This window comes from Eptesicus fuscus, chromosome 12 (genome assembly GCF_027574615.1).
Source record: "Eptesicus fuscus isolate TK198812 chromosome 12, DD_ASM_mEF_20220401, whole genome shotgun sequence".
NCBI lineage: Eukaryota > Metazoa > Chordata > Mammalia > Chiroptera > Vespertilionidae > Eptesicus > Eptesicus fuscus.
In genome coordinates this window covers 88,268,547-88,294,629 of record NC_072484.1, presented here as the reverse complement: position 1 = coordinate 88,294,629, position 26,083 = coordinate 88,268,547, and the positions used below count along the sequence as shown (strand labels likewise).

The window sequence follows — 26,083 nt, the reverse complement described above, 5'->3', positions numbered from 1 at the left end:
TTACATCACAACTGGCACGGCATTAGCAGAGCCGTGTCCATGTTTATATTCTTGGCCATGAAGTGAGAAACTAAGCTACTTATAACGAGAGAAAGTCTTCAGCAGCCTGAACAGCTAAGTAGATCAAAACAATAACCAAAAATAGAAACCAATTAATCTGAATCCCGTGCCAGACTTCCCCTTCCGCGTTTCATGCACTCTGGGACCATTCCGGGGTAGCTGGAGCTTTTACACTATACACTGTATTGCAAGAGATCTTGGTAGCCTTCCATTGAAAAACGTTATTTACGGAAGGAGCCATGCCACAGAAGAGGGAACTAAGCCTCTGAAAGCCATTAGTGAAGAACTGAAAGCCAAACTGTTTTAATGGGTAAAAACAACAGGCGGCTTTTCGAGAAAACGTGGCCGCGGGTCTGGGAAGAGGCTGGGAAGTTTCCCAAACTCAGGTCCGACGTGGATGTACATTCCCAGCCCCGGCGGCATATGGGACGCGGCGGTTTCCGAGTCACCTGCACGGCCTCGGCGTCTGCCCTCTCCTCGGCCGCTTTGTTCATTGTGCTGATAAGAGGCCGATGGGAAGAGAGATGCTTTCACTGAAAGATCCCAAACAAATGTTCTCAGAAAATGAAGATATTGTTCTCGAACAGAGAGCAACTGTTCAGGTTAACAGAGCAAGAGTCTCCAGCATACACGGACTTGTGTTTGGGACTGTAACTGAGAACACGCGGGTTCCTCAGCTCACAATAGCGCGAGGTTAGAGAGATGAAATTAATCACTGCCTGTCAGAAAGTGCCCCCCGCCCCCCCCCCATGGCCAAACATAATGACCAAACAGACAAGTGGAAAATGGAGTTTTTTTCTTAAACTTTTCATGTCCTTTCATACGGATTGAAATGCCAGCAATACTTTCAAGATCAAATACCTGGGGCACACAGACAAGCCATCCTTGAAAAGGAACCTGTAGAAAAGTCAACTCAAAAGGAATCAAAGACACGCATGTAGGAGCTGAAACCAAAAAGGTTCTTAGAAGAACACAAAGGAGTGAATTCTTGTGACCTTGGATGAAGCAATCATTGCTCATGTGTGACCCCAAAAGTACCAGTGACAAAGGAAAACAGAGGAACACGGGAAATCCTAAACCTGTAAAGCACGCGGTGTCAAGAAAGTGAAATGTTAACGCATAGAAGCAGAGAAATATTGGCAAAATGTGTATCTGACAAGGGACTCTCCCAAGCCTGCTCTTCATTCCTCATCTTGCAGAAGGCCATCACTGTCTGTACAGACTAAGGCAGTGGTCGGCAAACCGCGGCTCGCGAGCCACATGCGGCTCTTTGGCCCCTTGAGTGTGGCTCTTCCACAAAATACCACGGCCTGGGCGAGTCTATGTTGAAGAAGTGGCGTTAGAAGTTTAAGTTTAAAAAATGTGACTCTCAAAAGAAATTTCAATCGTTGTCCTGTGGATATGTGGCTCTGTTGACTAATGAGTTTGCCGACCACTGGACTAAGGGATGCAGGTGGGAAGTCTACACACATTCCTAAAAAGGGTGACTTACAGGATTTTTAAAAAAAGGTATATAGCTTTCACTCAGGATCACACATGCAAACGCGCGCGCGCGCACACACAAGTCACAGAACTGTCACAGAGAGGTCTTCCTGAGCATCTTTCAGGAACAGAAAAGAATTTGTGCAAAAGTAGCCTATGATGTACGTGTAAAATCGTTCATCAGAAACGCTTAACAGCACCTGCCCCTCACATGGAGGTATCGAGTCCCCCAGAGCACCATTCACATATTCACACTGTTATTTGAAAAAAAGAAGAGAAAAATGAATGATGTAAATAAAAAGTCTTGTGGAAATTATTGTATATGGTAATTCTTAGAATTCATGAATTAATAATTTCTTGCCTTTGGATATAAACCAGAAATCTTCCAATGAAAGATGACCAAGTCAAGCTGAATGGCTGAAGCTAACGACTCCTAGTTTAAACTGCCTGAGTTCAATGTGCAAATATGGTTCAGTATGTCTTGAAATCTTCTAATGCAAAATTAACCATCTTACTATAGCATAACAAATTATTTCCACCTCCTAAAAGTAGTTTAAAATCCCTACAGCAAATTCTACACATTTAATTAGCATGCGTAATAATCTCAGAATCAAATCACAATGGATTCATTTTTTCTAGGAAAAATCATGAGACAACAGTAGCATGATAGAAATTACTCTCACAAATCATCATTTCAGGAGCAAAACCATGTTATCCCAGGAAATGCCATGTTGAGGTAAAAATGCATGTTGCTAATCAAAAGAACTGCTCTAAATGTTAACGGACGCTCTGCCACGAGGGGACCACAGCCTTCAACTTTATTCAAATAACAGATGGGGACACTGCTGTGCAGGAAAAATCTCAAAAGTCGTAAATACAGGAGTAATTATTCCTTGCCAAATACGGAGAAGGTTGATTACCAACACACAGTAAATGGCTACACCAAAATAGCCTCTCCAGTTCTCGGAGCACTTCCTCAGAGCGTGTATTTTGTATAACACACACACACACACACACACACACACACACACACACGCACATACACACATACACACACACACACACACACACACGCACATGCAATAAAATTATTCAATGTTATTATAGAATCCAAGGTTACCCACTGCAACAAAAACTGTATTTTGTGAACCAAAGCAACTGAGATGTTCCTTTTCACCTTATTTCATGCAGTCACACCCTCACAGTATCTCCATTTCACCCACAAACGGGACGTCCATAGAACGCATTGCCCGCACCAGGCCCCTCCCCGCCCCCCCGAGCATGAACGGGGGCACTGCTATTAGTTCTGCGGGGCCAAGAGGCGCAGGCGGGGACTCTGCCCAGACGAAACCGGGGTCCTCACAGAAGGACACACATCCCAAAAGGCTCCTTCATTTCCCAAACTCACACGCCGGGTGAAGAGGGAATTGGGGTGGAGACCCGTGTCTGGCTGGGGCCCCAAAGAATAACCATTTCCAAAACAAAAAACGAGCAAACCAAACACCAGGAGGAAGGCGATGCCTATGGTGCCTGGAGCTCAGCAGATGACTTGCCCGAGGCTTCTGGAAGGGATTATCCTTGCTTTAACCAGCACTCCCTCCGATCCCCGGGCGATTCCTAGGATTGTCAGGTGAGGACACGTGCGAATTACATTTCCAAGACACACGGATGATGAAACTCACTGAAGTGCAGAAACAGAAAAATCCAGCCCTGGTGGGTTACCACGCAAGCTCCCAACGGTGACGGGCGGCCGTGTCTGAGTGAGGGCCGGGTGCCGCATACATCATCCCCGCAGGCTGCACTGGCCCAGCCATCAAAGGCCCCGATGGTGCCGGCTGCAGAGAGAGCCCCACGCCCATGCGCCTTTGCTGCTTTTAAAGCTCTGTAAGCTGTTCCGACGGCAAGCACACACACACCCAGCAGTCACCCTGCTCCCCTCCTGGGCAGCACCCGCCGCCGTCTAATTGACATGCAGTAGGAAGCAGGGAGTGGGTCTCTGGTCATTCATTTACAGCTACGACACAAGTCATTCCTCCACGTTTCAAGCCAAAGAATCTCGGAATATGCACTACCGAATCTAAGTGTTCTTTCCGGTTGCAATTTATGATGGATAGCTCTAGTACAGTGATGGCGAACCTATGACACGCGTGTCAGCTGACACGCTTAGCCATTTCTGATGACACGCGGCCGCTAAGGTTTATTAAATACCATCATATATAACAATTATACATTGATGTTATTTAAACTATAAATATTGCGAAATAATGTTTTTTTCCTCAAAGTGACACACTACCCCAGTTATGCTCAGTTTTTTGGCGAAGTTTGACACACCAAGTTCAAAAGGTTGCCCATCCCTGATCAAGTAAGAAGAGATCAGTTAACTTAGCTATCTCACAAACAGTCAACAAAATTCTCCATGTTCAAAATGTACTTTTGTGTATTTTAAAAGCTTATTAAACAAAACGATTCAGCGAATGCATTTTTTTAAGTCATAGTCCTACTGGTATTATCATATACCCTGCTCTCCATATTCTAAAAAATAGTTTCTTTGGCTTTATAGAAAAGTGAACGTTTTAAGAGAAAATATAAACATATTAATGCAGCTTTCCCCTTTCTTATCGTGTTACTGTCAAACTAGACTTGCTTTACAGAAAAGCAATCAATGATTACTAATACCTCTCAGGACTGGTATAGATTCAGTTCTCTTTCTTAAATCTCTCAAATGGACTGCAACAGTTGTAAAAATGACCGTTAGTAATAAAAGAGACAGCATTTAATTTTCCATTTCTTGAGGACAGGGGCCCAATGCTTGTTTGTTCTTCCCACTTGTTTACAGATTGCAGGCATGGTCCCCAACTGCTATTTTTATTTCCACAGACCAGGGGCGGGGAGCGTCCGGCCCTCGGGCTGTGTAAGGCCCTCGAAACCATTTGGTCTGGCCCTGCCAAGGCATTAGCGGGGAGTTCATTAAATGTTTGACCACCTACAGCAGGCTACTTTTTAAGTTGGTAATTCTGTATGGCCCGAGAATGATGTTCTCAATGTCCAGATGGCCCTTGGCAGGCGAAAGGTTCCCACCCCTGCTATAGACTGCTCCTGCTATAGACTGTTCCTGTATAAAGGCCTGTGGATGATAAAGAGACCACACCACTTAGAAATGATGCTGTTGAAATTCATTCTCTGTGGTGACTGAGTGGCTTTCTTTCCTGGTCCCATGCTATGTCGTGTTGCATAAACAATGCAATCTGCATGGACCAGGTATGCTCTGGAGGGCAGTGGAGATCCTGCCTCAGATGGAAGTTAAGCCATTTCACACAGAGATCGGATACAAATAATAAAGAATCACGACACTGTCTGTCTCCAGGGGTTTATTTGGGGATCTCTTGCCCCATTTGCAAAGAGCTAGCCACCACTCATCAAACCACTGCTAACTGAGTGTCGGGGAGACCCGTCTTGTCCGCCTTAGTTTACCAGCCTCTGTGGACATCTCTGCTTCCGTCCACGTCAACCAACGACACTTCTCCCAACGAGAACGGGGCAGGAACGGCTGCCTCAGGGCCAGGGTGAGGGCCAGAGAGGAAGGGTTAGGCTGTGTGGGCTCCACGACCCGTGCCCCCGGGACTCGATTCTGCTGCGGACGCCCCGAGGCGGCCGTGGACCCGTGATGACGCGGGTGGGACTGTCTCCTAAAATAAAACTCCATTTCCTTAAACCGGAATCGTCACGTTTACCATCACTGCTACTGTGATTCTGCAGAATCGCCTTCAAAGAAATAATGGTGACACGCACTCAAGCAGGTTCGTTTGTTTTTCGTTTTCCTGAGAAGTGCATCACCTTGAAGGGAGGAGAGGTTATTTTGGGAAATCACATATATCCGCACGAAAAGTTTAAAAAGTGAGACCCGGATGGAGGATGGCAAAAGCGCAAGAACCTCTGAAGAGAAAGGAGGCTAGGAAAAGCATGCCTCCTTCTGTCCGCACACTGGCCAATGGGGAAATGGCTCTTAACCACCTCCCTCTGCAGGAACGGGAGCTGTGGAAAGAGTATCCTTTACAGCAAGGTGAACCTTGTGTTTCTGTCTGAAGCACAACCGGTCAGAACATTTTATAAGGTGTTCTAATTTTCTGAGTACTCAGCAATCCCAGTATCAATCAACTTATAACTGATCTTCAATCCAAACGACCATGGCTATTCTTAGCAATATTTTTTCTTCCCAGCCGGGTCGGAAAGTTGGCTGAAATCCTACAGCAAAATCTAAAGGCACCTTTTAAACGACTACACACGAGTCAGCGATTTGGGAGTCTGGAAAAGCTAAATTCCGTTTAAGTGATTAATTCCACTTCCATGCCAACAGTTACTTAAACTTATTTAAAAGTCTATAATAAGCTACTAGAAAAATATGGCCTTGGGGCTGCCATATTTGTAACCACAAACGATGAACCTTGGCTTTTTACCATCATTAGAACAGGTTCTATCCCCCGCTGATCAAAGTTACTCAGTCGTGTGGCTTGTTTTATGGCCATGACATTGAAACCTTCCCATACTATTTCTCTAGCCCTGGACGCTCTCGAGACGCATGCCCAGATTCCCAATTTCGTCTGAACTGAATTTCCCTGAAATATTTCAGGTTCAACAGATCCACAGATGGACATGCGGCCTCCCCACACCTCCACCACCACCATCACTGGAGCCACGGGGAGACTCCATAGGGAAAGACGGCAGATCTCGACCCTCTTGAGAGTTAGGTGCGGCCATGGGGCTTGCTGCTAACGGTGAAATGTCAGAGGGATGTTGGGTGCATCGCTTCTGGGCACAAGCTGGAAGGAGCCGGTGTGTGATCTGCCACGTGCTCTCTCCTGCCTCAACACGTGTGGAAGCATACACCGGGCCCACAGGCCTGGGTCCTGCGGTGAGGAGGGTGACCTGGGGCAGACCCCCCCCAGCCAACTCGTGACAAACACGCAGGAGCGCAAGGCACAGATGCACCTCTGCTGTTGCGAGTACTAACACTGTGGTCAATCCCTGCTTGGTCAATCCCACCCCCCTCTCCCCCACAGATGGCTCTAAGTGGGCTCTCAATCCAATGACAAGTGTCCTTCGAAGAGGAAAAAGGCGGAGGGAGATTTGAGACAGACAGAGAGGAGGCCGAGATTGGAGGGATCCAGCCCCAGGCCAAGGTCTCCCTGAGCCACCAGAAGCTGGCAGAGGCAGGAGGAATCCCCACAGCTTGTCCCCCCAGCTTGTCCCCACAGCCGCTCCGGCGAATGCACCCTCACCCCCTGGGTTCTTACCTCCAGGGGCATCAGCACCCAAGCCAGTAACCCCGGAACTACGGACCGCTTCCCTCTTTCTCATGCCCCCCACTCAAGCATGAGTCCTAGGAATCTCACCTTCAAAATACTTCCCGACCCCCCCCTCCATATTCCCACTTATCTAGTTTGGGCTGGAGGCCACCTTTCTTCTGATTACAACCCTACAGTTTCCAAATAGTTGTTCTATAATCCCAAATTTCTCCTGCTGGAACTGATCGAACAAAATGACACCAAACGATCCTTCTAGAGACTAAATCTGATTGGGCCTTTCCCATACGGAAAGCCTTCCCCATCTCCTCGGGGTTCGCACTCCTGAGCGTTTGAGGAGCTTCGGTCAACAGGACCTGGGCTGGGCCTTCCAGCGGCCAAGACGGGCCATTGGTCTGCACGCTGGTCTTCGAGGTGTGATGTGGCCACGGAACTCTTTGTAGACTATGTTGCTCAAAAGCAGTATTTTGTAAAATGTTCAAGTTTGTGAAATAATTGGTTCTTAAAATAAAAACTGAAGTGGATTCAACTTTCCCTAGGAAAACGTGGTCTCTCACTCAAATTCTAAGAGGAAAGAGAGAGAGAGAGAGAGAGAGAGAGAGAGAGAGAGAGATGGAGTATCATTAGCTGCAGGGATGTGTACAAGGTCCAAGAGTGTACACTGAGCCTCTTGGGAGACGGGTACCGATAGGAGGAGCTTACCTGTTATCAGAACACACATCTCTGTAACGCATCATGCGCTCATTTTTACATGGGAGCTCATAAAAATTGGGACACCAGTGGATTGTGTTGAGGCACCATCTGTCATCTGTCCTGGAAGTGGGGGTGGGGTTGGAAAGCCACCAGTTTAGCCACAGGATAAAGGTCAGACTTCAGCACGTCCCAGCTCTTCGGGATCAGCTCCCAGCGTGCCTTTCGGCCCCATCTCCTTTTGCCCCTCAGGGGCCTCTGTGCAGCACCTTCCCATCAGGAATAGCATCTCCCTCTTCCCAACCCACCACAGCTCCTCGCTCCTCAGGAACCAGCTCGGTCGTCGCTGCGTGTTTCCTGTGGGACCTGCTCGGGAGCTCTGGGTGGTAGCCGCTGGCCTCCGAGGAAAGCACCCCCTGCTTATGGCTCAGTCATCGGTCTAACAGTTGCATGGGCCTCCGGCGTCTATGCAACTACAGGCCAGCTAAATGTGTGTTTACATAGATGCGTGTGCTTCTGCGCATGTGTGTCCATGTATGTGCAGCACTTTCCTATGGCTGCCATAGCACGTGTCCATACACTGAGCGGCTTCAACCAACAGGAGCTGGTTCTCCCACACACAGCGCTGGGGGCCCCAAGTCCAAACTCAAGCCTCCAGCAGGGCTGCGCTTCCTTGAAAGACCCAGGGGAGACTCCTCCTGCCCCTGCCAGCTTCTGGTGGCTCGGGGAGGCCTTGGCCTCGGGCTGGGTCCCTCCAGTCTCGGCCTCCTCTCTGTCTGCCTCAAATCTCCCTCCGCCTTTTTCCTCTTCGAAGGACACTTGTCATTGGATTTAGAGCCACGTAGAGCCATCTGAGAGGGAGGGGGAGAGGGAGGGATTGACCAAGCAGGGAACTTACATGCACATAGGCAAAACCCATGGACACAGACCATAGTGGGGGAGGCCTGGAAGGGGCGGGGGTGGGGTGGCGGGGGTCAATGGGGAAAAAGCAGAGAGGACATGTGTCACGCTTCCAACAATAAAGATAAATAAAGAAGACGGTTCATGACATCTCCAAGACCCCTTTTCCGAATAAGGTACCAACCCTCCAGCCATTTGGACACAGACATAATTTTTGGGGAGCCACTACACGACCCACTACACTGTGGACGTGTGTGTACTAAAGAGCCCCTAAGTCTGGCCCCAGGGGCCACCTCTGTGTCGCTCAGGGACAGTCTGGGAACGGTGTTGGGTGCTGGCAACAGAATGATGGACACGGAAGACACGGTCCCTGCTCTCAAAGTCAGAGTCTGCTGGGGTACAGACACCAAGCTGCTCTTTGAAGGGAAAAAGGGAGCATGGGGAGAAATTACAGCACGGCGTACGTGACGGGGAACCTCCCCCTCCCTTTTGTTAAATTCAAATGTAGCCCTGACATCTCCTCCACCAGAGCCGAGGAGTTCAGAGGACGGCCCTTCATGTCCAGCTTCGATGATGTCCCTCTGCTCCGGGCGTCCGCGGACAGTCCTCGCTGCCCACGTGGGCTTTCACGTTACACGATCGGCCTCAGAGGCACTCCGAGGAAGGACCCCCGTCCCTGCCATTCAGGACGCCATCGCTTGTAACGCAATCGTTATTTTACAACCACCAAGGGAAATAAGTACAGCTGATTAAACTAGGACGTGGCATTGGTTATGGCGTGTCCCAATTCCAGAGAATTTAAAATGTGCCCCTTAGAATCAGTGGGACATGTTCATTTCCGTTGTAAAATACATTCTCATGGCACATCAGGACAAGTTAAACAGCGTGTGCCCTCGCTGGTTTGCTCAGTGGTTAGAGCGTCAGCACAAGGACCAGAGGGTCATGGGTTTGATTCCGGTCAAGGGCACAGACCTTTGTCGCAGGCTCCATCCCCTGCCCCGTCGGGGCGCGTGCGGGAGGCAGCCAATCGATGTGCCTCTTTCACGTCGATGTTTCTCTCTCTGTCTCTCCCCGGCCCTTCCACTCTCTCTAAAAATCAATGGGGACATATCCTCGGGTGATAGTGAAACAGCTTGTGTCTGAACAGCACAACCAAATCTCAGGGCTCCCCAGCAACATTTCACCGCCGAGCTGGCTTCCCCCGGCCTCAGAATAATCCCACCTTCTTCCCAGGCGGTCGCTACATAGAATTCAGTAAGTCCTAAATATGACACATATAATCCCACCTTCTAGGCTTGAGATAACCCGCGAGGTCAGAGGTGGGGAAGGCGCTCGGAAACTGAGCGGCAGCAGGAGGGGCGGCTGCTGGGACGATCCCTTCTCTCCTGGTCCGGAACGGGCTGGCAGGTGCGCAGGCGAAGAAGAGACTGTGCACCTGTGAGCTACGCGGAGGGTCCGAGGCCCCGGGCGGAGTCATTCAGACGAGCTTTGTATCCATCCAGGGGACACGGGGACCCTGTGCAGGGCCCATGGCCAGAGCAGGGGGCTCAGGAGGACACATCTAAGGAGAGGGGCACAACTTGTCCACACGCCCGGCTCCCACCTAACGAAGTCCCACACCAAACGCAGGGTTGGGATGGGTTGTAGTTTTCCACACACTTCACGGAGTCAAGACACGTCCCAGAGAAGAAGGGGCGCTGTGCGCTCTCTCCTCTCCCGTTTCTCCTCTACGCATGCCCGCCATCGGGGCTTTGGCATGGACACCGAAGGCCCACGCTGCCCGATGTGTTCACTAAAAAGATTTAACTTGGGTCCTCGCAGGCGAAATGAAGAGGAGCCGGGAAGACGAGGCCATCACTTCCAGGGTGGTAAGAAAAACGGAAGAGAAGTCTACTCTAGGTCTTTAAGAACGACCTACTGGGTGCCACTAGGGAATTCTTAAAGCAACGGACACATGCATATTAGGAATAGTGTGCTCAAGCGTGCCCACCACCCAAAAAACAACGGGGAAATGCACTTTCAATGAAAGGAGCCTAAAGTTAAGTGCAACTTGCAAATGCTTCCTGAATTCCGAAAGGCTCTCTTACACACACACACACACACACACACACACACACAGACGGCAGCTCAGACAAGTATCATTTTAAAACAAATCCTCCCCTGGAGAGAACTTACTGCCAAAGCATCCGGACTGTGCGTCCAGGAGGCATAGAACAAGTTACTATCACTTCCCGGACGCAACAGGGAGGCACTGGCTTCCAAATGAAGTCAAACCTCCCCAGAAGAACAAACCTCAGCCCCCTGCAGCCGCTGGGGGTGAGGCGGGAAGTAAACCGAGAGGAGGCACCCCTTAGTCACAATGCTGGGGAATAAAGGACTGTTTTCAGATTTAATTAACCATCTATGTTCTTGGATCATAGCCCAAGACAGGTGTGGCTGACGTGTGTTACAAAGCAAAATAAATTCGACAAAAATAGTTCAATCCAGGAGTGAAGCATTCTTCTGAATAAGTGGGCTGGCACCACGACAGTCTGGGAGAAAATAAAATTCTTACGTCATATGCAAAAATTAATTCCAGGTGGATTAAAGACTTGAATTTAAAAACTCATACACCTTCCTAGAATATCTAAGACAGCACACGTACAACCTAGGGGTCAGGGAGGTATTTCTTAGCCAAGAGGGAAGGCACAGGACATCCCCCAAGGGGTCCCGGATTGGAGAGAGAGAGAAAGAGAGAGGAGGACACATGAAAGGATAGTCACCCAAATATCTCAGGGTGTTGGAATTTCAAATTATATTTAGTTTTTAAATATTTTTATGTTTTCAAATTCTTCATAATGAATTATTAACATAATAAATACATAACATAATATTAACTTAATAGTCATTATGTTAATAATCAGGGGGAAATAAAGTTTTGTTTCATTGCGACAATTTAAAAAACTGGATAGACTATAAGTGATATTTATACTTAGTTCATTTATTCCCTACTCTCTAGTCTCCACTTATTAGCATGAAACTCCTATTGAATCTATCCGCAGTGTTCAATTGTATACAATCTACTCAGACTAATATCTTCCCAATTGAGTCAAGAAAAAAAATAAAAAAAGAGCCCTGGCTAGTGTTTCTACGTGGTTAGAAGTCAGCCCTCCCACAGAAGGGTCTCAGGTTCAATTCCTGGTCAAGGGCATGTACCTGGGTTGCAGGTTTGATCCCTGGCCTTGATCTGAAACCAATCTCTCTCTCTCTCTCTCTCTCTCTCCTTCCCTCCCTTCCACTCTCTAAAAAAATCAAAGGGAAGAATATCCTCGGATGAGGATTAACGAGAGAGAGGAGAGAGAGGAGAGAGAGAGAGAGAGAGAGAGAGAGAGGATGGGGGGAGGGCTTCGTTGGCACTAAAAGATAATCTGAAAGCCGGCTAGTACTTCCCTATCAGCAATGTCACCTCACCCTCTGATGAATACTATTTATAGTCCTCAGGTGCCAATGTGGTAAAGGAACATGCATTTTATTCCCCATCCATCACAGCCCACACACAGAAAGAAAATTAAACCAGACTTTTCTTCTCTTACCTCTGGGTTTCTTCCTCATGGCCGTCACATTGGAGTGGACATTTATAGAGCTATTCAACGGGAGAAATGAAATGACAGTCAGACCATCATGTCTGCTTCTCTCCAGCCTGAACGTTACCTGCGGATCTGTCATTATTCTCTCACCCACACTCTAAGCTTCCACAGGCTCTCAAGTTGCTATAGTCCAGTGGTCGGCAAACTCATTAGTCCACAGAGCCAAATATCAACAGGACAACGATTGAAATTTCTCTAGAGAGCCACATTTTTTAAACTTAAACTTCTCCTAACGCCACTTCTTCAAAATAGACTCGCCCAGGCCGTGGTATTTTGTGGAAGAGCCACACTCAAGGGGCCAAAGAGCCGCATGTGGCTCGAGAGCTGCAGTTTGCCGACCACAGCTATAGTCCATCTCTTTCAAGAGAACAGGAATTCGTGCACAAAACTCTAATGGCACAGCATGTAGCACTTAAGAGTTCGTTATGGGTTACATGTAAAAAAAATTAAAATTTTTTATAGCCAGGCTGGTGTGGTTAAGTGGATAGAGTATATGCCCATGTACCAAAGGGTTACAGGTTCAATCCCTGACCCTGGTCAGGGCAAGTGTGGGAAGCAACCAATTGATGTGTCTCTCTCACCTCTCTCTCTCTCTCTCTCTCTCTCTTCCCCCTCCCCTCCCTCTCTCCTCACTCTCCTCCACCCTCTCTAAAAATCAATGGAAAAAATATCCTTGGGTGAGGATTACAAAGGAATTTTTTAAAGAACTTGTCAATTTATTTTTATTCTTTTAAACCAAAAAGGGATGAACCTGGTTTATCAGCTTAGCTTCACGCAATGCACAGGACGTGATCAGCAACGCCGTGTCTGTGGGCACCGCCCCATGACTTGAACTCAAATACATTGACAGTTGTAAATACTCAACATCGTTTACCAAGACTGGCATGAGGTTATCTTGTTTTCTACAGGGGAGGGCATTCCTTCTCTCAGAGGACTGGCCACCACTTCCATCCCATGTCAGGTTGGCAGAGAAAATAGATTACTCACAATCATTCAATCTCAGAAACAGAGGTAATACCTAGTTATGAATAGCAACTGAAGAAAAACAGAATGGAAGTTTAAAAAGAGTAAACACACATGAAACCTGGAGATCCTGTATAACTATCCTGCATAAAACCATGAAAAAGGACACTTGGATTTAATTTTCATTGAAAAACAACTCTACCAAAAAATTGAACAAAGGGCTCAGAAAATTCACACACACACACACACACACACACACACACACAAAATTATTGATGCTATTCTACTAGTAATCAAAGAATACAAATTGGAATAAGTGTCAACTGTTAAAATGTCTAAATTAGCAAAGTCTATATAACTCCTATGATATCCAATGATATACTAAGTAATGGGCTTTACTCATTCACTGGTAATGGTACAAATGTTCCTGGGTACAAGGGAGCAATACATATCAACAATCAAAATATAATAAATATTGAATAATATCCCCATTTCTAGGAACCCCAAATAATGAAATGATGTGAAATTGACAAATTTAGCTACAAAGACATCCTCAAAAACATGACACTCAAAACAATAAAATGTCTAACAACTGGAAAATTATCAGGCAAATAATGGTTTATCTATTCTAATAAAGGGGTAATATGCTAATTAGACTGGACGTCTTCCAGACATTCTTCCGGACAAAGCCATGGTGGCGGGGGCCAAGGCAGAGGTGGTTAGGGGTGATCAGGCCGGCAGGGGAGAGCAGTTAGGGATGATCAGGTCAGCAGGGGAGAGCAGTTAGGGGCAATCAGGCAGGCAGGCAGGTGAGCGGTTAGGAGCCAGTGGTCCCTAAACTGGCAGTCGGACATCCCCCAAGGGGTCCCGGATTGGAGAGGGTGCAGGCTGGGCTGAGGGGACTCCCTCGCGCCGCCCCCCCCCACCATACCGTGCACCAATTTCATGCACCGGGCCTCTATTGGTAATAAAAAAATTCCACTCACTCATGACAGTTTTATTTTCAAAGAATATTAATAAGGAAGGAAAATGCTGATGATGTAATGTAAAATTTAAAAACAGTTTTATGTACAGTTTGGTGCCACGTTTAGACATAGTCTCCATTTACATGCCATGCATGCACCTCGGGGAAATGTGAATAATGGTTACATAACACGTCATGTAAAAGTACGCATGCCAAAAAAGAAGTGCCTCACAACGATAATTCCCACAAGTGCACGCCTTTCCCTGGCTCCCTTGTGAAGTGCTTCCACCGCTGATCAAGGGCCTCTTCCGGAGAGCCACTCACGCTCGGGGACGGAGAGAGGAAAGAAAGCTGGGGCAAGAAGTTCATCCTCTCTGCTCTGCTGAGCGACATAAGCCAGGCAGAGAAAGGTAAGTACCACATGATCTCACTCATATGTGGAATCTAAGGAACAACATAAGCTTCTATGTCTCTGGAACAAAATAGATCCAGAGGCAAAGAAGCATGGAACAGACTGTCGAACCTCAGAGGGAAGGCAGGGGAGGGTGGGCGGGAAGAGATCAACCAATGAGCTTGTCTGCGTCTATGCATCACCCACGGACACGGACAATGGGGTGGTGAGGGCCTTGGGGGAGGGGAGGGGGGAGAGGGGAGCTGGAAGAGGTCCAGGGGGAAAAAGAAGGCATATGTAATACTTTCAACACCAAAGATTAAAATAAAGAGAAGTTCATACTCTCATGGCTGAGGAAGAACCTGAGCAGAGACATGCCGAGGAATCTGGGGCCGATACACGACTATTTTAGAGAGTTTTGAACAGGAAACAAAAGTGAAGGCCTCAAAGCAAAAGTGTGAGTGGCAGAGGCCGTGAGGTGGCTCCGAAGAGCCAATGCTCTCTCCTCCCGAAGCAGGAGTGTCTGGGCAGAGCGCCCACATAAGACTTCAGGTCCTTGCCTTCCTGCCCACAGCGGAGCATGTAATTCCTGCCCAGCCAGACGTGCGTGGTGTGCAGCGTGGAACTGGTGGTGAGCCACACCCCTTGGCCTTCCCTGCTGCCTGGGATGCGGGCGTGAAGGCTGGAGCTCCCGCAGCCACCGAGGACCAGGAGGAGGAAGCGCTCTGCTGAGGATGACGGAGCAGAGACGCAGGAGCAATCTGCCCTCCATCCTGTGGCTCCGCAGGTCAGTCCTGGACGCTGCCCCTTCAGACTTCCTTCATGGGGAAAAGGAAGAAGGCTCGTGTGGTGAGCATAAGCCACTGTTTTTTGGGGGGGCGGGGGTGGGGAGGGGGTCCTGAAATGAACCTTGACTCATGCACCCGGCCACAATGAGCTTGTGAACATCGCTCCTCTCAGCGGCTCCCCTCCTCCTAACGGACCAAAAGACGGGACAAAAATAAAACGGGAAAGTAACAGCGGAGTATCTGCCTAGGGCCCGATGCTGCTTACTTTACCCGGGGAGTCGGAACCGTCGAGGGCTCTCTCTCGTGCCGCATGGCTAATTGAATTGCTTTTACCCTGGGTCTGGCGCTTGACTGGCTTCGTGGGTCAGGGGTCCGAGGTAGAAACGGATCTTTGCGTCATTTTAAATGTCAGCCTGAAACAGACTGGAATGGGAGATCCTGGCACATACGCTGCTGAGGCCCAGGAATGTCAAAGGAGGAGATGCGGGTTCCTGGACGCCAACCGCCCCCGCCCAGCGCTGCTGAGGGAGGAGAAGGAGCTCGCAGGAGCCCGCAGCCAGGAGCAGCCCTGCACAGGGGGGCCTGGGCCGTGCCAGGGGGCTCCCTCTGCATTCCATTAACCTGTTTTTGTTTTTTTTTAATGGGTGACAGAACCTGTTACAACCAGCGCTTCCTCATTACCCACGAGGTAACAGGTTATGTTTAAAACTAGCAAAGTAAACATTGACCCTGGTCTGGTTCCTTGTGACATTTGAACCCAGGTCCCCGCTAGGAGGAAAAGGTGGTCCCTGTGACCCAATTACCGAGAGCAAATTCTCCTTCCTGCCGCCTGACGTCTGGCACCGAGCAAACAGTCATCTTAAAACCCTGACCCCGCACACTGCCCTGTGCTGAGCGGCGCCCAGGGCGGCAGACACAGGCACGGCTCACGGACCGCGGCGGCCCTCGGAGCTACAGCCAGGCTCCGCCACTCAGGTGTCCAACATGAACCCGAAGCACATGCACCTTCCCAACGGTGAGGCCTCACGTGGCAGTTCAGATGCAATAAACAGGCAATCATTAAACAACGGTTACGCCATCGAAGCCCAGCGTATTTAAATACTGCACACCAGGCTTAAGCACGAGCAGCGTCAATCAAACGGACGGGCCCTGCAATGATCCGTAATTCGCCCGCGGGGCCGGGAAGGGGTGCGGGGGCCCTGGTTTAAAGGGGTCCTCCTTTCGCTGTGCGCGACGCTCCTGCGACGGCAGACGACGAAACGCAGCGCCTGGGAGTAAGACACCACGGTTTCAAGTCCGTCCTGGGCTGTTCCAGGAAGTGACAAATGTACCAAATGAGCCGTGGTAGGGCTGTGACGCTCTTTACACCAAGTGGCTTGCTTTGCCGAGAAGTACAATCCTTGGTGCCCTGAGAAGATGAGGCAAGGATGGCTCAGTGGTTAGCTGAGTAGCCAGTCAGGCCTTTTCATGATTGTGGGAAGAGCTGACGAGTGGCATTCGAGGCCATGTAAGGTTAAAAACTCAATGACATAGCTATGTGTCCTGTGTAAAGGCGGCATCTTATTTCAGAATGAAAGAACCAGCAAGGAAGCAAAAAAAAAAAATAAAAAAATCCAAAAACAAATTGTAGCCCTGACCGGTCTGGCTCAGTGGATAGAGCGTCGGACTGCGGACTCAAGGGTCCCAGGTTTGATTCCGGTCAAGGGTATGTACCTTGGTTGCGGGCACATCCCCAGTAGGGGGTGTGCAGGAGGCAGCTGATCGATGTTTCTCTCTCATCGATGTTTCTCTCTCTCCCTCTCCCTTCCCCTCTGTAAAAAATCAATAAAATATATCAAAAAAATAAGTTGTAATTTCTAGAAATAATGTATTTAAAATATTGATCACTAATGACCCTAAGAATCATGATTTCATTATGATGGCCCATCTTTCCAAATCTGTTTTTCCTCCTGCTAATTTTAGGGCCCACCGTCTTAGCTCCAACGTCTGTGTTTACGTGTATAATGACTGTCTCCATTGAAACAGAAGTGAAATTCGGCTTCAGACTCGTGGAGGTCACAGACAGCTTCGGTAATATATGTTGGACCTTGAAATTTTTTAATACTGAAATGTGCTCGCGCATTCATCTATGAAATGCTTATCAAGCGCCTTCTACCTACTAAAATATTTTAGTGGCCATTATATATTTTGCCAAGTATGACAAACGAATACATAACCCAGCAAGGAAAGTGATTTTTCAGGCTGCCCATAGCAGCCGGTGCTCTTACGATCGACAGCCCTGCTGAAGACAAGGCCTCGGTGAGTTTTCCTAGAACTGCAGCCCAGTACGTGAGCGGACAGATACCTCAGGAACCTCGAACCGAAATGAAAGAGTGGAACAAGCCGGTCTCCTAGAGAGTGCTGTTCCACGAAGGCAGCCACACGCACAAAAGAGACCAACGAGCCCTCCCTTCAACTAGGACGCGGCCCGTCACGGTGCTCGGACCAGCTTTCCTTCCACAGGTGACCTGGGCATCTAAAGATTTTTACCGGCCGTGTAGCTACTCGTTGAAGACTTTCAAAACAGCCACCTTTCTTGGAAAGCAAAAGGCGCCATGCCCGACTCCTGCCTGGTGGGCCTAAATGTTTATCCCCACCCACCGTCCTCTCCAAGGCCCTCTTCCATTCTCTTTTCATCATCTGTAGGCACGGACCATGGAACAGGTGGTCACTAGAGGAGAGTAACCGTCTACGAAAGAAGATTCGGGAAACTTGAAAATGTGTAACATGACAGCTGGCGCTTTTCTCCTCCTGACAGTTAGGTAAGCACAGGTGCTCCGAAAGTCACGGCCGACGCCGGAGAAGCAGCAGTGAGGACGTGCCACCCGGATCCCAGGGACTCGGAAGCACGTGATCAGACTGGCAGGCAATTCCGGGCTACGTTAAGCGTTCCTTCCCTAACTCCCCGCTCTGGGTCCTCCCAGGCTCAATCTTGGGTGAGTTAGCTCTTAACACTTTCTCTCTGATGAAGACCTTACACCACTTTTTTTTTTTTTTTTAACAACTTGTGGATTACTAGATCAATAACCTAGACTACTCAAAAGGAAAGAGACTAGCATTACCCAGAGCATTTCCCTCCGTTTCTTTACCTGCACACGGACAATAAGATCTATGATCAGTGGACTTCTGCTGCCTAAACGATACACTGGGAAGCCCGCCCCACGCTGGTCGGCACCTCCGTGCATCTCATTTTGCAACACACATGCCATTTCACCTGTAGTATTGCATTTAATTATCAGAGTGGGTAGATACGCAAAAATATAAGCTCCCGGAGGCCAGCGGGTTTGTCTTGGTTTGGTCAGTGGTGTAGTCCCAAAACCTGTCACAAGACTTGACACATGGTAGGGGCTTAATAAACATCAGCTGCTTGAATAAACAACTAGTGAATAACGATGAGCCACATGGGCAAAGTATAATGTTTGTCCATTTCTTCTGCGTGAAAAACAAAACCAAACCCACAATCAAAGGGGTTAAGAGATCTGGCCAAGACCACAGGGCTATGAAATGGCAGCGCCTGTAACTGAACACAGGTCTCTAGGTCCCAAATCCTTTCACCGATCACCTCTGTCACCTGCGGCACAGCACCCTCTTACAATAGAGAAGGCCCAGGGACATGAAGCCACACAGAAGCACAGAGCACCTTCCCGAAGCAAGATTTACACTAAGTTACTTTAGGAAAAATATTACCCATACATAGTCAGGTACAGGTATCTATATAATAAAAGCGTAATATGCTAATTAGACCGGATGTCCTTCCGGACGACCTTCCAGGTGAAGACGGGGCTGCAAGGGAAGCCGGTGCCGGCAGCCGGGGGAAGGAAGGCCTACTCTTCCATGAATTTCGTGCATCGGGCCTCTAGTATACAATAACATCGACCGCGGAGCAGACTTAGAGAACTTACATTAATTTCCAAGAAAAAACATGGATCTAAACACACCTCTGACATCTGCAAACAGCCTCTTGGAGCCCCTCTTTGGTCTGAGTGTCCATGCTCCTGCCCTCCAGGCACTTGCCTGGTAAAGTGAGAGAAGCGGGCAGCAGCAGGCCAGGGCCGGGGCCAGGGCCAAGGCGCCCCAGTCCCGGCACAGCTGGGGCTCAGAATCCGAGCTGAGTCCCCGCGCAGCTGGACCGCAGAGCTTGCTGCTGATCCGCCTGAACAGCTGCCTCGACTCCTACCTCCTCTCTCTCTCCTGAGTCTAGCCTGGGTCTCCTTCCCTCCCGGCTAGGGCTCCAGACTAGCGTTCCTGGAACTGGGACACATGTCTGGGGTACGCCAGCAGTTCTCAGGGGTTCCCCTCACACCTGTAAGAGAATCGATTTCCAGGTCCCCAGCTTCCTAACAAGTGATCCGCCTGGAATGTGACAGGGAGGGCTCCTGTCCCAGGAGGGAGGGAAGCTGTCCTTCAACACCTCCCGTCATGCTGCCCTTCCCCCACTTTGCAGGAGTCCCGCACTGGCTTCACCTTCCCGGACCTCTGAAGGGCAGGGTGTGAAGGCCTCAGGGCGAGGAGAAGAGGAACTCATAAAAAACGGTAACTTGAGGGGTGAGTCTCCATATCTGGGTAACAACTGCCTCTGTGAGTCAGGTAACTCCCAAGTCCTGGTGTTAAACAGCCTGAAATATAAGTCCAACAGCCCTATGGTCAGAAGTAACACAAAACACTGGGTTTGAATTTATATACCCTTTGTTGTTGTCACAGAAAGTATCACAGAATGATCAGGACACTTTTAAAGACAAAAATATACCAGAAATCATCCTACCTAATAATAGACAAATATGCAAATTGACCATACCTCTGACACACCCACAAGCCACGCCCACCATCCAATCAGAGCTAGCATGCAAATTAACCCAAACCAAGATGGCTACAGCTACAGAGAGCAAGGTTTCCTAGGTAACAGAGGAAGCCAAGCTTTCCGCCTGCCCTTGCGAGGCCTAAGCCTCCACTCAAGCTACAAAGTTTCAGTTATAGAAGGTAAACAAATTCAAACAAATGGCGGCAGAATGGAGCTTGAGAGAGCAGGCCAGAGTTGTCCCCGGCAACAGGGGAAGCAAAGCTTTCTGCACACCCTGGCCGGGCCCACCCGTTTAAGGCAACAAAGTTTCAATTATAACCCCAACACAAATGGCTGCCGGCCGTGGAGGGAGACCCAGGCTTGGCTCCGCTCCAGGCTACAAAGTTTCAATTGTAGAAAGAAAATAAATTCCAGATACCAGGGCCTCCGCTTGGGTTGCCAGGGGGCGTGGCCAGCCTGCAAACCACCACAGGCCCCTCGCTCAGGCCTGCCCCACGCCCCAAGGGAACCTCCACCTGATCCGGCACACCCTTCAGGGCAAACCAGCTGGCCCCCCCCCCCTGTACCAGGCCTCTATCCTATCTAATAAAAGAGTAATATACAGATTGATCATCACTGCAACACACAATATAGCTGCCCCCATGTGGTCAAAGATCCTGCCCCCATGTGGACACAAGATGGCCACCACAAGATGGCCAGCAGGAGAGGGCAGTTGGGAGGCACCCAGCCTGCAAGGGAGGGCAGTTGAGAAGGACTAGGCCTGCAAGGGAGGGCAGTTGGAGGTGATCAACCCTGCAGGAGAGGGCAGTTAGGGGTGACCAGGCCAGCAGAGGAGGGAAGTTGGGGGCAAACAGGCTGGCAGCAGAGTGGTTAGGGGGTGATCAGGCTGGCAGGCAGAAGCGGTTAGGGGCAATCAGGAAGGCAGGCAGGCAAGCAGTTGGGATCCACCGGGATCGGGCCTAAATAGGCAGTCAGACATCCCTTGAGGGGTCCCATATTGGAGAGGGTACAGGCTGGGCTGAGGGACAACCCCCCTCCGTGCACGAATTTCATGCACCGGGCCTCTAGTACAATCTATAAAACCTTGGGGTAGAATTCTGTAGGAGGAAGGGAAATATAAATTTAAGGAGAAAAACGAAAGGTGTCAAATTTTTAACTGTTGAAGAATTTATTCATGCATTTTTTAAAAAACACACACAACGATTTGATACTGAGAATCAAATATAGATCCCATTAGAATTTTTAAATTGGTGTAACCATTTGATTTAAAAGGTCAGTATGTACAATATGCTGAAAATTACATCCTTTCAAAACTGTTTAAATTTAGGATGCAGACTTTTAGGAATTAGCTTAAAGAATGTGCTCAGGCAACAGAGTTTCACAGGATCTTTAGGAGCACGGGGAGCAAGGCGGCTGGAAGAACATGGCTCCAGACCAAGCCTCCAGAACATTCTCCAGACGGTTTCCCACCTGCGCCGTTCTGAGCACCTGCTGACCCGGGTCCCACAGCCAAGCTCCAAAGACTGGCCAGCCCCGGGCCGCCCAGCTGAGTCTCACTCCTCACAAGAATCACTAGCGTCCTTTGCTTTGAGCTCTGGAGAAAGATTCCCGAGGCCATCCCCGGAAAAGCTCACTCATTTTGTGTTTATCTTATCGGACGAGGACAGGTCTCGCCACTGGGGATGTAACAGCGAACGCATCTATCTGACTGGCATTTCGTGAGCGACGGGCACAATGCACAGACTGGAGGCGTGTCCCTTAGCATGTAGTTAATATTCTAAGTGTGGCAAAGGTATGGAGGAATGACCTCGACACGGGGACATACTCCCTGGGCCTCGGCCTCCACTTTCCCCTTCTTTCTCTGATTTTGTCCTCGTCCTCCCTGCCGCCCCCTCTCTCTCCCCGGCCACTCCTCTGGGGAGCAGAACAATGTCTACACATGCTGGATGGGGCCAACACTTACTTCGGTGTCTACACTGTTTTAAAAATATTGGCTTTCCGGGCCCCGGGCTCTCCAACAGACAGCGGGGCTGTTTAGAGCAGACGTGAGCCCTACTCTAAACCTGCTCCCCTTTTGTCGGAGGAGGTAGGATTCTGAGCTACGTCCCAAGGCCAGCTGGGATCCCACGTCAACGTTTCCCAGGTATGTCAATTTCTCCGACCCTCCGGTTCTCACAGTCCTTAAAATGGGGCTGCTGAGGGTTTCAGACAATACACATCAAGCACCTAGGAATGAACCCCCACCCAGGAGGCATTCAGTAGTCAGCAGTTACGAAATCAGATGTTTAATGTTCTTTAATGATTGCCTAAAAGTTAGCCAACAGCCTAACTTGGCAAAATGTCAACGAGTGGCATGTTTTTCAATCTCTTTCTAGTGTCTTTTAAAAGAAGTGATTTGGAAAATGACTACCTTTCTCGTCTAAGTATAGGGTGTGTGTGTGTGTGTGTGTGTGTGTGTGTGTGTGTGTGTGTAAAATGTACCTGCGGTACTAAAACTGGCAGAAGGACAGACACAGGGCGAGGACCACAGGAAGCTGAGGATTCCCCATGTAGCACCTGTGCTTTTATAAATATGGCTGCATGTCCTAAGCACTGTTATGAATGAAACACGTTTAAAATTAAGCAAGGAATCTACAATCGACTCTTCAAAGTTTATCCAAATTTAATGGGTAAGCTAGCACTTTCCCCCATCAAACAAGCAAAGTTTTTGTTCAAGATGCTTAACAATTCTTGTGTCACCTTTGGTCTCTAAGTCAATGTGACAATGTGTGTGTGTCAGGGACTTGGAAAGGATTCACATGCGTATCCCGCAAGGTCGGAATATATCCTAACCCAAACGTACAGATTCATGTACATTAACTGTATCCCAGCTTACAAAGCAGCTGGCTGACCACCACAGGGGACTAGGCTGCATGGCACAGCCACCCCACTGGATATTACGCAGCTGTGAACACAAAACAAGAAACATTTAAATAAGATGTTTAAGCGGCAGAAGCAAGGCATACAGCAGTACGGAGCCGTGACCCCAAAGTTGTGTGTGCCACTGTGATTCCCCGGCGGCAATAAGAAACCCACAATAAAGAACTGGAAGTGCACACAGGGATCCAAGTCCGCCCCCAGCCTGAAAGGGCGCAGTGTTGGACGGGCTACCCACGTCCCGACTTTAAGCAGCCGTGTGGGATGCGCACACTGCTGATTCCGAGCCTTTTTATGAATGGTGGGGACGGGAGAGCGGGTAGGAACGCTGAAAGTTATGCTGGCAACTGGAACTCAGCCTCCTTCAGCTTCCCGCTTAATGGGGCCTTGGGGAGACGCCACACCCCACGCCCCAGTGCTCTCTGCCCCACTAAGAAGTTTTGGGGAGTGTCAGAGCTGAGGCCAGGCTGGGAAGGTGAGCAGGACTCACAGCCTTCCACTAGACACAATTTTGCACAGGGAAAGAGGAAATGAAACACTGCACACACACACACACACACACACACACACACACACACACACACACACACACACACACACACACATGCGCGCGATCCAGACCTGCAGATACACATGGAAAGCACACACTTTCCCACCCCCATTCTAAGCAGAAATATCTGAAAACACCGCCTGTCCCTTCCCCGGGGGGATCTGTACTTCATGGCAGTTTTAAAACCCCCACTTGGCTCCCCATGCCCACCACGACCACCACCCACCCGGCAAGGCCAGCGAGCAGGCCCCGGCTGTCGTCCAGCTTCCTGAACGTTCCTGCCGTCATCTGTCACATCAGAGCTCCCGAGGTCTGACCCCACAGATCAGGAACAGAAGGAAAGTGCCTCTGCCCATGGACCCGCCTCCTGGGACACACGCCGGGGGCTCCAGAGAAGACAGAGCCACCCAGGTCCCTGAGACTTGGAATAACACCTTCCTGCTCGGAGCGCCTGCGACCCGGCCCGCAGCCAGCCCCGGGCCCAGGCCCAGCGCCCCGGCCGCCCCGCCGCAGGGCAGGCTTCCCTCTGCAGACAGTCGGCGATGGGAGGGAGCCAGAGTCCACCGCAGTCACTGTGCACACCCAGGAGGGGACGACACACACCTCCCCGGCCACCCCATGTCACCGCTCCCCGCCCGCCCGGGAGGTGCCGGCCCGCTGGCCCGGATGCACAGCTGGCTCCTGGTTTGCAGAGGTCACTGCAGACCAACAGCTGGGGGCGGGGGGGGGGGGGTGATGGGGGGCCGTCTGCTTAGTTGCTGGTGGTCAGTTTAAAGAAACAACTACAAGCGTCTCTTCGTTCCCAGCTCAGGCTCCAGCGGTACCGGTTCGGGTGACTCGGGTGAGTCCCAGCCGGACCGAGCCCACCGCGAACCGTGAGCACATCGCCTCTCCCGCGGGAAGCACGGCTACACCGGCGACAGACGGCTCCCAATCCGGCCACACAAACCAGCCAAACGGCGATGAACGGTCTCCGAGACAGGCGACCCCTTTCCTGGGGCGCCCAGGAGCCTTGCCCCCCTGAAATCTGCTGCTCCTCGTGGGGGCGAGAGGGGAGAGCACCCCCAAGGCGGATGCCCCCCGGAGCAGGAATGTGTGGTAGGAAAGTTGCCTAAGAGACCGCTCCCGGGCTTCCCAGGCGGCGTCACTCTCGCAGGCGGGTGGGAGGGGCAGCTCGCCTCCCAGAGGACCGTGTGTGCGGGGGGTCCCCCGGGGTGGGCGTTTTTCGGGCGTCCTTGTTCCTGACCCGGCCAGGGCCCCGGGTTCCCCGGCTCCCGGCGGCGGCGGGGGGCGGAGAGCGCCGCGCCAGGGCTGCGGCAGCCGCGCGGGCCAAGTCCAGCGCCGGGCGGGCGCCCCCTCCCCACCGGGTGCCCCCCTCCCCGCGGGGTCCCCCCCTCCGGCCGCCGCGCGCCCCCCGCGCACTCACCGCTGTCCAGCCGCGCGATCTGGGGCAGCCGGTGCGTGCTGACCAGCAGGTCGAGCGGCACGGCCACCGGGCTCCACTTCACATCCTTGAGGCTGCAGCCCAGCGCGGGCGCCGGCTCCATCGTCCCCGCCTCCGGCCCCGCGCGCCCCCGCCGCCCGCACCGCCGCCGCTGGCGCTCGAGGTCTGGGCGCGGAGGCGCCGGGCACCCCGGCCGCTGGCCCCGGGGCGGCGGGAAGGAGGCGCTCAGCGGCCGCGGCGGGGCATGGCCGGGCGCCCCGCGCGCCCTCGAGCCCCGAGCTCCCTGGCGGCTGCCCCGCGGCGGGCGGCGATGGCCGAGGCGGCCGCGGCGGCTCCCGCTCCGCCTCCTCCGGCCCCGGGTCTGCGGCTGCGGCGGCCGCCGGCTCGCCTCCTCCTCGGCCCCCGCCTTCCCTCCGCCTCGAGCGAGTGAGGAGGAGCCGAGGGTCCGAGAAGCGCCATAGCAGCGCTCCCAGCACCGACTGATCGCCAAGGTGCGAGCAACGCCTGCGCGGCCCAGACACCGCCTCCCGCCCGCCTCCCGGCCCCGCTCCCGGCCGCCCCGCCTCCCCTCCCCTCCCGCCGGCCCGGCGTCACTCCCCGCCCGGCCCCGCCGGCGCTCCGCGAGCTGGGCTCTCGCTCCCCCGTCCGGCCGCTCGGGGCCCTGCAGCCGCCGGGTGCGCCGCGCGCCCAGCTCCTCCCGGCCCAGAGGGCGATGCTCAGGGTCACCGAGGCCGGGTGTCAGGCGCCCCTCCCGGAGCCCCTAATGCGGGGCCGACAGGGACGGCTGGGAGGCTCACCCGCTGCGAGGCTGGCAGGGCCGGCGGGCACAGCCCTGGGCGTCTCCCCACCCTGCAGCCCTGCACACGGCTGACCCTGCACACTGCTGCCCTGCACACGGCTGACCCTGCACACCGGCTGACCCTGCACACGGCTGACCCTGCACACCGGCTGACCCTGCACACCGGCTGACCCTGCACACTGCAGCCCTGCACACGGCTGACCCTGCACACGGCTGACCCTGCACACCGGCTGACCCTGCACACGGCTGACCCTGCACACCGGCTGACCCTGCACACCGGCTGACCCTGCACACGGCTGACCCTGCACACCGGCTGACCCTGCACACCCGCTGACCCTGCACACCCGCTGACCCTGCACACCAGCTGACCCTG

General features: G+C 51.4%; 1 protein-coding gene across 1 annotated transcript in view; it reads right to left on the bottom strand.

Annotated features, from left to right (window-relative positions):
- Nucleotides 1–25,424, bottom strand: part of GAREM1 (GRB2 associated regulator of MAPK1 subtype 1) — a 165,694-nt gene extending 140,270 nt beyond the window's left edge. Inside the window, exon 1 of the mRNA XM_054723752.1 lies at nucleotides 24,894–25,424. Within this exon, the coding sequence (XP_054579727.1) occupies nucleotides 24,894–25,014 (121 nt within the window). The 5' untranslated portion in view covers nucleotides 25,015–25,424. The remainder of the gene's footprint in view (nucleotides 1–24,893) is intronic.
- Between the last annotated feature and the right edge of the window lie 659 nt (nucleotides 25,425–26,083).